General features: G+C 42.1%; 1 protein-coding gene across 1 annotated transcript; it reads right to left on the bottom strand.

Annotated features, from left to right (window-relative positions):
• Positions 1 to 9,548: 9,548 nt before the first annotated feature.
• Positions 9,549 to 10,607, bottom strand: LOC110900523. The gene has a single exon (XM_022147410.1). The coding sequence runs from the start codon at positions 10,605 to 10,607 to the stop codon at positions 9,549 to 9,551; it is 1,059 nt and encodes a 352-aa protein (XP_022003102.1).
• Between the last annotated feature and the right edge of the window lie 514 nt (positions 10,608 to 11,121).

The raw sequence follows: 11,121 nt of genomic DNA, 5'->3' as shown, positions 1-11,121 counted from the left end.
CATACTATTAAAGCCGACGCCTTGGACTTTATGTTAATTCCAAAGCGTCACACAATTCTTCCATACACCGGTAATAGAACTATTAACCGGCACAACTCCCCAACTTCGGCTAGCACCATGGATAGACACTATAACTCTCCTCCATAACGCATGTTGTTCATTATAAAACCTCCACAACCATTTACCAAGAAATGCCATATTATTCACATCCAACCGAGCTATGCCCAATCCACCCTCCCGAATGGGTTTTGTGACTATTTCCCACGCCACCCAGCTCATCTTCCTCACCTCGTCCGAACCGCCCCATAGGAAGCGCCTTATAAGACCTTCCAAAGTATTAATTATTTTCATCGGCGCTTTGAACATAGAGAAATAATATGTAGGCAAACTGTCAAGGACCGATTTAATTAACGTAACCCGACCACCGATAGATAAGGTATTAGCTTTCCATGTCGACAACCTTCATTTGAAAGTGTTCACTACCGGGTCCCAATTTGCAATCCTATTCATATGAGCCCCCACCTTTATTCCCAAATAAACAAAAGGAATCACACCTGCTTTACAACCCAGACCATCGGCTTGAATCTTTAACTCTTCACTATCCACCCCAACTCCATACAAAACGACTTATTTAAATTAATTTTCAATCCCGAACATAAAAAGAATATTCTCAGGATCCTTTTCATGTTAACGAAATTGAATTCGGACCATTCTCCCATCAACATTGCATCATCTGCATATAGAAAATGTGAAAGGACCGGGCCATCATTAGGAAGCCGTATGCCATCAAAAGCACCTATGTCGCATGCCTTATTCATTAAACCGGAAAATGCCTCCATCAAAATAATAAACAAAAAAGGAGAAATCGGGTCACCATGACGAATACCTTTCTTGCAACCAAACTCAAACGTAGGCGATCCATTCACCAAGACCGCAAATCTAGCCGAGACCAATATCCCACGTATCCAATCACACCACTTCGAAGGAAAAGTCATTTGTTCAAAAACCGATATCAAGAAATCCCAATTCACATTATTGTATACTTTATCAAAATCAATCTTGAATACAAACACTTTTTTTCATATTTTTTCGCCCAAGCTAGAACCTCATTAGTCATAATAGGGCCGTCAAGAATGTACCTGCCTGTTAAAAATGCGGACTGATTTTCGGAAACCACTTTAGTCATAACCTCACGTAACCGGTTCGCCAACACCTTGGACACCACCTTATTAATGCATCCTATAAGATTTATCGGCCAAAAATCCCCAAGATTAACCGGATCGCCCACCTTCGGAATGAGAGTAATGAACGAAGAAGCAACCCCCGCACTGAACCTCCCTACTGAATGAAACCGATTCATGATATCCCCAAAATCCTTCTCGAATACATCCCAAAACGTCCGTATAAACCGGAAGTTGAAACTGTCCTAGCCCAGGTGCTTTATCTGCGCCACAGTCAAAAACCGCGTTTTTCATTTCTTGAACCAAAAACAACTTAATCAAATCAGCTGAGTCATCGGCTTGAACCGTCTTCAACCCATAGACCACCATCTTCGGTCTTCGAGGCATAGTCTCTTTGAACTTGGAGCTAAAAAACGCAGGACTTCACGTTTAATAACATTCGGTTTGTCTCCCACAACCCGCGAACCATCAATCCAGGGAAATAGTTTGCCGCCTTTCAATCTCACGTAATCGACGCTTTGTCTCTTCCAAAACCCACACCTCCACTTCCGTAATCTGCCGCTCTTCCATGACCTTGTCCAAAACTGTAAGCTCCTTTTGCAATACTTGTTTTTCACCATCTTCTTTTTGTTTGCACTATTCGATCCAAGAAGCTATAACCCTCTTCAGCTTTTTAAACTTCCTCAATAAAACCAAATCAGGTTCACCTTCAAATACATCTTCGCAAACGGCGTTCCTAACCACATTGGCAATGAGTTGTAAAACTGGAACGGCTTGTACCCAAAATTCGTAGTCCTTATCTTCAACAGTAATGGACTATGGTCCGAAATGTTTCTTTCAAGCGCAATTATACTCCGCATTCGGCCATGTCATGAAAAATTCCCAGTTCAGAAAAATACGATCTATGCGACCTAATTTATCACCTGCCACGAAAGTAAACCGCCTACCTTTTAGTGAATACTCTTGTAAGTTCTTGGCGTCTAGGAAATCATTAAACTCATTCGCCTCGATTAAAATCGCCCGCCACCATCCACAAACCAACACCTTCGCCTATTAAGTCACCAATGGCGTCCCACAAAACCCCTTTAGAGACAATGTTGTAAGGAGCATAAACATTAAGCAAATGATTCACACTACCACAACCTTTGATACTACCCGAAACTAATAAGCAGTTCGCAAGTTTAGTAACTCCTGACATAGAAAAAACCTCCGGGTCCCAAATCGATAACAAGCCACCCGATCTACCGGCCGAAGGAACCCACTCGAAATAAACATCACCTCTACCCCAAAAACAAGCCACATCCAACGAACCCATGTCCATGAATTGAGTTTCTTGAATCATAATTAAACTCACCTCGTGGCGAATGCGTAAACCCCTAACCAAGTCCGCTTTACCTGAATTCTCTAACCCGCGTATATTCAAAGATAAAACATTCATTGATCACCTACTTGATAACCTTCACTTCGCAAAACCTCTTGAACATCCAGCGCAAAATCTTCAATTTCCTCCACACCAAGGGCCCTACCCAATCTAACAGTTTTCTCGGCTTCAACATTTATTGTCACCTTTTCCTTTACAGAGCCCATATGTGAACGATAACCATCATGTTCCAACCCCTCGACACCATCCCCACCCTCCTCACAGACTGGAACATTAGAATTAAGATCTGGTGTAATGAATCCTTCACAGAAATTAGCATCCCTCTCATCGATCTCCTGCTGTGGCTTGTTAACCGACATTATCCCAATAATCCTATCCAACCCAAACGGGTCATTGTCGTCTCTTTGACGTTTCTTCGGTCTTTCATGCGATCCACTAGACTCTCCCCTATTCTTGGACAATTGTCTTCTACGAAACTTTTGCGAACCACCGTAGACTCCTCGTTAGACGTTGCGATAGTGTTGGTCAAAGGCTCCGCATTATTCTGTACGTCTACATTCCCATCCGTCAAAACCCGCGCATTCTCTTCCACAACTTCATTCTCCTGAATTTCCCCCATCTCTAACTCCTCCGTACTCCTATCCAAGTCTTCATCAACAGTTCGAAACCCCTGCTCCTCACCATTACTCCGATTGCCATCATCCAAAACCTCCTCGTCATCAAAAACCTCCACGCAGTCCGGAACCCATTCCCCTACATCTTCATCGATCCAAACATTAAACAAATTACCTCTCCAACTAATGTCCACACGGAAAAACCCTAATTCTCTCTCACTAGCCAGGCGATTTTTCGTTCATCATGTTCTCCAGGTTTTTTCGTGATTGAATGTATAACAGTCTGAGATTAGTAATTGATATTCAATCGGCTATAACGAACTAGTTAGCATTCTTTTTGAATGTATAACAGTCTGTGATTAGTGGTTGAGTTTCAATCTCTATATCGAACTAGTTAGCGTTCTTGATCGATTTAATCTAGGGTTTCTTTATGTTCTTTGCCGCCTCCTGTTCCTTGTTCGTTAATCTGATCATGGGATAGGTTAGCTAGTTTTAGGGTTTTCAGTTTTGTTCGTATTCTGTTTGCGCTGTAGGGTTTCGGGTTGTGTAGGGTTTTCAGTTTTTGTTCGTGCATGGTTGTTTCGTTTTGTTCTAAGGGAGAGTAGTCGTTTTTCGGCATGGAGTCGTTTAAACATGTTGCTGAGGGTATTATGGGAGATCGAAGTAAACCCCCTCTTCCGGGAAAGGGTTTAGCAAGTCGTGTTCTTAATATTGACGGAAATCCGGTGCTTCCTCGTCGTGGTACTGTTGCTGAACCAAAAAAGATCAACATTATTGATGAGCTTACTAAGGTTACTACTCCGGTTTCTCTTGAAGCGAATTGTCAGAGTGGTGAGTCATCGGGTATTAAGCAAGTCGGTCAAGAAAGTGTATTAGGGGAAAAGATTGACGGCAGTTTTCCGAAGCCCAAATCTTATGCGGATTCCCTTCTTGCAAACAAATCGGTTAGGCTGAATTTCAGGTCTCTTGCGTGTGAAAGTGTGCAAGATGGATGTGATGTTGTTCTCCCGAGAGAATCTGTCCGTTTAGCTCGTGATAAGATGGCTAACACCTTGTATGGCTACTTTCTTGGGGATCGAGTTGCATATCCTGTTGTGGAGTACTTTGTGCGAAATAATTGGAAAAAGTATGGTATTCTAAAATCGATGATGAATGATAATGGTTTCTTTTTCTTCAAGTTCTCGGATGAAGCAGGTATGTCGAAGGTGTTGAAAGATGGGCCATGGATCATTCGGTCCCAGCCTTTGTTTCTAAATATTTGGAGCCCGGCTACTAAGTTGGAAAAAAAAGGTGTGAAAAATGTGCAGATATGGGTGAAAATCCATGATGTCCCGATTGCTGCCTACACGGAGGATGGTCTAAGTTTAATTGCAACTACTATTGGAGAGCCGAAAGCGTTAGATTCTTATACGTCAGCGATGTGCACGGATATGTGGGGCCGTAGTAGCTATGCGAGAGCGTTGATAGAGGTGTCGGCTGATAAGCAATTAAAGGAGGAAATTAAGTTAGCCGTCCCTGATTTGGAAGGTGAGGGGTTTATAAAGGAATCGTTGTCGGTTGAATACGAATGGAACCCGTTGCGTTGTGCCCATTGTTGTGTTTTTGGTCATTCTGATGATCATTGCCCGTTCCAACCTAAGATACATAGCAAAGGCCAAAATGCGTCTAAAAATGGCAAGAAACCGGTTGTGGATGACGAGGGGTATACGGGGGTTTATGGTAAAAAAGCTGCAAAGAAATCTGGTTTTCCAATTAACAAGCCGAAGCCAAAGTTTGAATACCGGCCTGTGGCAGCTAAAAAAAGTCAAGATACAGGTGGGTCGAGTGCACTGAAGTTCCAAACGTCTAATCCGTTTGATATATTTAATGATCCAAGTATTGGTGAAGGCGGGGAGACTAGCAAATCTGGGGAAGCTCGGGTTAATGTGGATGATGAAGACGATGAGGAGGTGGAGGAGGTGTTCTCGGAGGTTGATGGTTATGATATGGATGGATTTTTGAGGCAGGGTTCGTCGAATTTTGAGCATAAAAAAGGGGCAAGCACTCCTTCTTCGCTGGTTATCAATGGTTAATATCGCCTCTTGGAATATTAGGGGTTTGAACCGCCCCATTAAGCAAGCTGAGGTTCGTAATACTATTAAGGAATTTAATCTTAGTTTGTGTGCTGTTTTAGAATCTCATGTTGATCCGTGTAATCTTTCTAAGATCTCAAAGTTGGTGTTTCGTTCGTGGCATTGGTCTTCTAATGGGGCTCGGTGTAGTAAAGGCACTAGAATTATTGTGGGTTGGAATCCATGTGTTTTTGATGTTATGGTTCTCTCGCAGTCAGATCAGGTTATGCATTTGCAATTATTCTTTAAACAGGAGAAGAAAATGATGTTCTGTACTATTGTCTATGCTGCGAACTATTACGTTTCTCGTAGGGAGTTATGGAATCATCTGTTGTTACATAAAGTTTTGGTCCGTGACGATCCGTGGGTCATGCTTGGTGATTTTAATTCTGCATTGTATCTGGAGGATAAATCCATGGGTTGTTCTTCAGTCTCGGCTAGCATGAGGGAGTTTCAGGAATGTGTAGTTGGGCTCGAGATGCTAGATGTGAACCGGTCGGGTCTCCATTTTACGTGGAGTCAAAAACCGAAGAAAGGTATTGGCCTAATGAAAAAAATTGATAGAATCATGGGTAATTCGCAGTTTATTTCTAAGTTCCCGAATGCGGTGGCTTTATTTCATCCGGCTAGGCTATCGGATCATTGCTCGTGTGTTTTGAAAATTCAAGATTCGACCAGTCTTAAGCATAAGCCTTTCAAATTTGCTAACTTCTTGGTTCATAAGCCGGAATTTTTAAATATTGTTAGCCGTGGGTGGGAGACGAGTATTAACGGTGTGTTCCAGTTTTCCGTTGTCAAGAAGCTTAAATCGCTAAAGTCGCCTCTTCGTCACTTATTGTTTCGGCAAGGTAATTTACATAATAAAGTTCAAGATTTGAGGAATAAGTTGGATGGTATTCAGCGTAGAATTGATGATGATCCGGCTTCGGTGGTTCTCCGTGAAGAGGAATTAAGTATTCGGCGAGATTATCAAGAGGCTCTTTTAGATGAAGAACGTTTTTTGAAACAAAAATCCAAAGTGGAATGGTTGGCAGCGGGTGACATGAACTCCGCTTTTTTTCATTCGTCGCTCAAGGATAGGATTCATCATAGCCGTATCAGTGTTATTCAGGATTCTACTGGTAAAATTTATGAGGATGATTCGGTCCATGAAGCATTTGTTAAGCACTATGAAAATTTTTTGGGTGGCACGCATAGCTCGTCTCTCATGCCCTCGCCTGATTTATTCACGAGGTCGTTGGATTCGGATGTTGCTTCTCATATGATCCGTCAGGTTACTCCCGATGAAGTCAAGAAGGCCATGTTTTCGATTGGTTCTGATAAAGCACCGGGTCCAGATGGTTTCACAGCGGGTTTCTTTAAGGGTGCTTGGCCTATAGTGGGTAGTGAAGTGACTAAGGCTGTCATTGATTTTTTTAATACAGGTAAGCTGCTCCGGGAATTAAATCACACGCTCATCGCTCTTATTCCCAAGTCCTCCTCTCCGTTGTCGATTACGGATTATCGGCCCATTGCTTGTTGCAATGTCGTTTATAAATGTATCAGCAAGATCGTGGCGGATAGAATTAAAGTGGCTCTGGATGACATCGTCAGTATTAACCAATCGGCTTTTGTTCCGGGTCGAAAAATCTCGGATAACATTCTGCTTACTCAAGAATTGATGCATAATTATCATCGTAATGTCGGGCCTCCTAAATGTGCTTTCAAAGTTGATATTCAAAAGGCGTATGATACGGTCGACTGGAAGTTTCTCGAACACAGTTTGATTGGTTTTGGTTTTCACCACACTATGGTTCATTGGATTATGCTGTGTGTTTCCACTACCACCTTCTCTATTTGTGTTAACGGGGAGGTCCATGGGTATTTTAAGGGCAGACGGGGGTTAAGACAAGGAGATCCGGTCTCTCCTTACTTATTCACTCTTGTTATGGAGGTTCTAACGGCCATCTTACATCATGCGGTAAGGATTGATTTCATCCTTCAAATTCCATAACAAGTGTGAGAGGCAACAAATTATCAATCTGTGTTTTGCGGACGACCTATTTATTTTCTCGAAAGGGGAGATTGCATCGGCTAGGTGCATTATGCAGTCGCTTGACTCGTTTTCTAAAATGTCCGGTTTGTTCCCTAGTGTTCAAAAAAGTACAGTCTATTTTTCTAACGTGCCATCATATGTAAAGACTGCCATTTTAAACCTTATGCCTTTTAAGGAAGGATCTTTACCGGTTAGATATTTGGGTGTGCCTCTCATATCATCGCGGCTTCTGTACAATGATTGTCAAATTTTGGTAGAGAAATTGGATAAACGGATCATGCATTGGAGGAATAAGTTACTCTCTTTTGCGGGGAGGCTGCAGCTTATCATATCGGTCTTGTCTTTTCTCCATATTTACTGGTCTTCTGTTTTTTTGTTGCCTAACCGGGTTATTATTAGCTTGGAGGCCAAGATGCGCAATTTTTTATGGTCCCAAGATAGTTCGTTCCAGAAAGGTCGTGCTAAAGTCTCTTGGAAGTCGGTGTGTGTTCCTAAGAACGAGGGCGGGTTGGGTATTCGTCGCATAGCTGATGTTAATACTGCTCTTATGACTTCGCATATTTGGAGCATCCTTATAAACCGTCGATCCTTGTGGGTAGAATGGGTTCATGCATACAGGCTAAGAGGTAAAAGCTTTTGGGCTTGCACGGCTCCTTCTTCTTGTTGTTGGTCTTGGAGGAAATTGATTCAGCTTCGTTCTGTTGTGAGAAATTTTATTTGGTCCGAGATTGGTAATGGTGTTACAACTTCTGCTTGGTTCGATACTTGGAGCGAGTTAGGCCCTCTCGGGCAGTTTATTTCTCCTCGGCTCATTTCTAATGCGGGGTTTGATTTGTCGTCTAAAGTCTCGGATGTCTATGCTAATAATCTTTGGAGATGGCCAGATGCGTGGAGGGATTTATTTCCGGTGTTAAATCAGCTAGATCGTTTGGTGTTAAATCCGAATAAGTCTGATAAATTTAAGTGGCGAATTGGTGATCAGATACATGATTTTTCTTCGTTTCGTGCTTGGGATTCGGTGAGGCACAAAGAAGAGCAGGTTAATTGGTCTAACATAGTGTGGTTCTCGCAGTGCATTCCTCGTCATGCGTTTCTTATGTGGCTTATAATGAAACGGAAGTTGCTTACTCAAGACAAAATTTTGAGCTGGGATTTAGCGCGACGAAAGAACATGAACATGCTATGTTGTCTTTTATGTTATGCGAACCATGACTCTCATGAGCATCTGTTCTTTGAATGTGTGTTTTCCTCTCAAGTTTGGTTTATGGTTCGAAGTAAAGTGGGTATGGATATGATTTCGGCTAAGTGGAATGATATTGAGGTGTGCTTGCGTGATCGGGCAAAATCGAAATCGGTTAGTGACTATGTTACAAGACTGTTAGTGGCGGCTAGTGCTTATTTCATTTGGCAGGAGCGTAATGCTAGATTGTTCAAGAATCAGATGCGTCCTCCGGAAGCTGTTCGTGATATTATTATTCAACAAGTGCGATATAAACTTATGGGGGCAAAGTTGAAGGACTGTGCTAATGTTCGAAGGGTTCTCGGTGATTGGGATATAAAGGATGCTGATATGCGCTTTGATGGCGGCTGAGTAGTGTTTTGGCTTTTGGTTTTCTAGTCATTGGTTGTCTAGTGGTGTTTTGTTGGTCGTTTGTTTTTGGTTTTGTTTTGTTTGTCTGGTTTTTGCCGTCTTAGGGCATGTCCTTAGACGGAACTAGTGTAGGCTTTCTACACTACTTGTGCTTTTTTGGTTGTGAATATATAAATCACCGGGGTAACCCTTTACCCAAAAAAAAAACTAATGTCCACACGATCCACAATCCTACTACACGACTTTGTCAAAATACCAATATATGCATACGAGAAATTATTATCATCGACTGACATTTTCACTGATTACACAACCTTCCCAAACCGGCTATCCACCACATCGAAAACCTGGTCAATTGCCAGCTGAATCAGCAATCGATGTACCTATAACCATGCTATACATTCAACCTCCTTATATTAATCATCCCATTTTTTTTTGGGTAAAGGGTTACCCCGGTGATTCTATATATTCACAAACAATAAAACCAAGTAGTGTAGAGAGTCCACACTAGTTCAATCATGGGACATGCCCCATGAAAGCAAAAACAATGGAAAACAGCCAAAACGCCAAAAACCAAACAAATATAGAACCACTAGACTAATATCTAGAATAAAGCTATATAAACAAGCAACTAATCAGCCACCATCATCGTCCACGTTTCCCTTATGAATTTCCCAATCCTCCAACAATATTCGCACTCTGGCAGTAGTCTTGAGCTTGGCTCCCATCAGCTTGTATCTAACCGTTGATAATATAATTTCACCGATTTTCTCCGGAGGCCTCAACTGATTTTTGAAAAGTCTAGCATTTCTTTCTTGCCAAACGAAATATAAGGCAGCAGCCACCATAATTTTCGCAACAAAAAACCCAGCCGCTTTAGACCGAGCTCGAGCCAGCAACCAATCAACAATATCAGCCCATATCGGTCTGACCGTATTCATACCCGCCTTGTTTCGAATAAGCAGCCACACTTGAGACGAGAACTCACATTCAAAGAATAAATGTGCATGAGAGTCAAAATTTTTGTAGCATAACAGGCAGCACATCATATTCATATTCTTCCTCCGCGACAACTCCCAATTTAAGATTTTATCTTGTGTCAAGAGTTTACCTTTCATTACCAACCACATCATAAACGCATGCCTGGGAATACATTGCGAGAACCAAACAATGTTGCACCAATTAACTTCTGGATCTTTGTGCCGAATTGAATGCCAAACACCCGAAGAAGAAAACTCAGATTTATCAGTGCCATCCCTCCATAGCAATCTATCAGGTTTTGACGGATCCAAATGAAGCTGATCCAATTGGATAAGAACCGGAAATAAATCTCTCCATGCCATAGGCCAAGACCAAGAACCATTCGAATAAATGTTAGCCACATTATCGTCCATCATGAAATCAGCATCCGAAATGTTTCTCGGCGAAATAAAGTTACCGAGCAGACCTATATCACACCAATAGTCGAACCAAGCAGAAGTTTTAATACCATTTCCCACCTCCGACCATATATGATTTCTGATGAGCGGCCTCAGCTGAGCCAATTTTCTCCAAGACCAACAGCAATTTGAAGGGGTTTTACACATCCAGAAACTCTTGCCTTTAAGACGGTAGCTATACACCCATTCAACCCATAGAGACTCCCGTTTCGAAACAATGCTCCAAATGTGATTAGACATAAGAGCCTTGTTCATATCCCCAATGCGTCTAATGCCCAAACCTCCTTCATATTTTGGCGTGCAAACCGCCTTCCAAGAAACCTTAGCTTTGCCTTTAGATTACGAGCTCTCTTGGGACCATAAGAAGTTACGCATACAAGCTTCAAGCTCATTAATGATCCTAGCCGGTAACATAAACACAGAAGACCAATAGATGTGCATGGAAGATAGAACCGAAACAATAAGCTGAAGCCGACCCGCAAAAGAGAGTAACTTGTTCCTCCAATGTGTTATACGTTTCTCTAATCTTTCCACAAGCACTCGACAATCATTATAACCAAGCCTAGAAGAGATCAAGGGGACCCCTAAATATCTGACCGGCAGTTTTCCTTCCACAAAAGGCATGAGCTCCAGAATAGATTCTTTTACATGGTTGGTAACATTACAAAAGAAAATGGTGCTTTTTTGATTACTAGGCACTAGCCCCGACATCTTAGTGAACTTCGCGAGGGATGTCATAATACACCGAGCCGAGTTGACTTCACCTCTA

The sequence above is a fragment of the Helianthus annuus genome, chromosome 13 (assembly GCF_002127325.2).
Source record: "Helianthus annuus cultivar XRQ/B chromosome 13, HanXRQr2.0-SUNRISE, whole genome shotgun sequence".
NCBI lineage: Eukaryota > Viridiplantae > Streptophyta > Magnoliopsida > Asterales > Asteraceae > Helianthus > Helianthus annuus.
The sequence above is the reverse complement of the archived record's forward strand: the minus strand, read 5'-3'. Positions and strand labels throughout refer to the sequence as shown.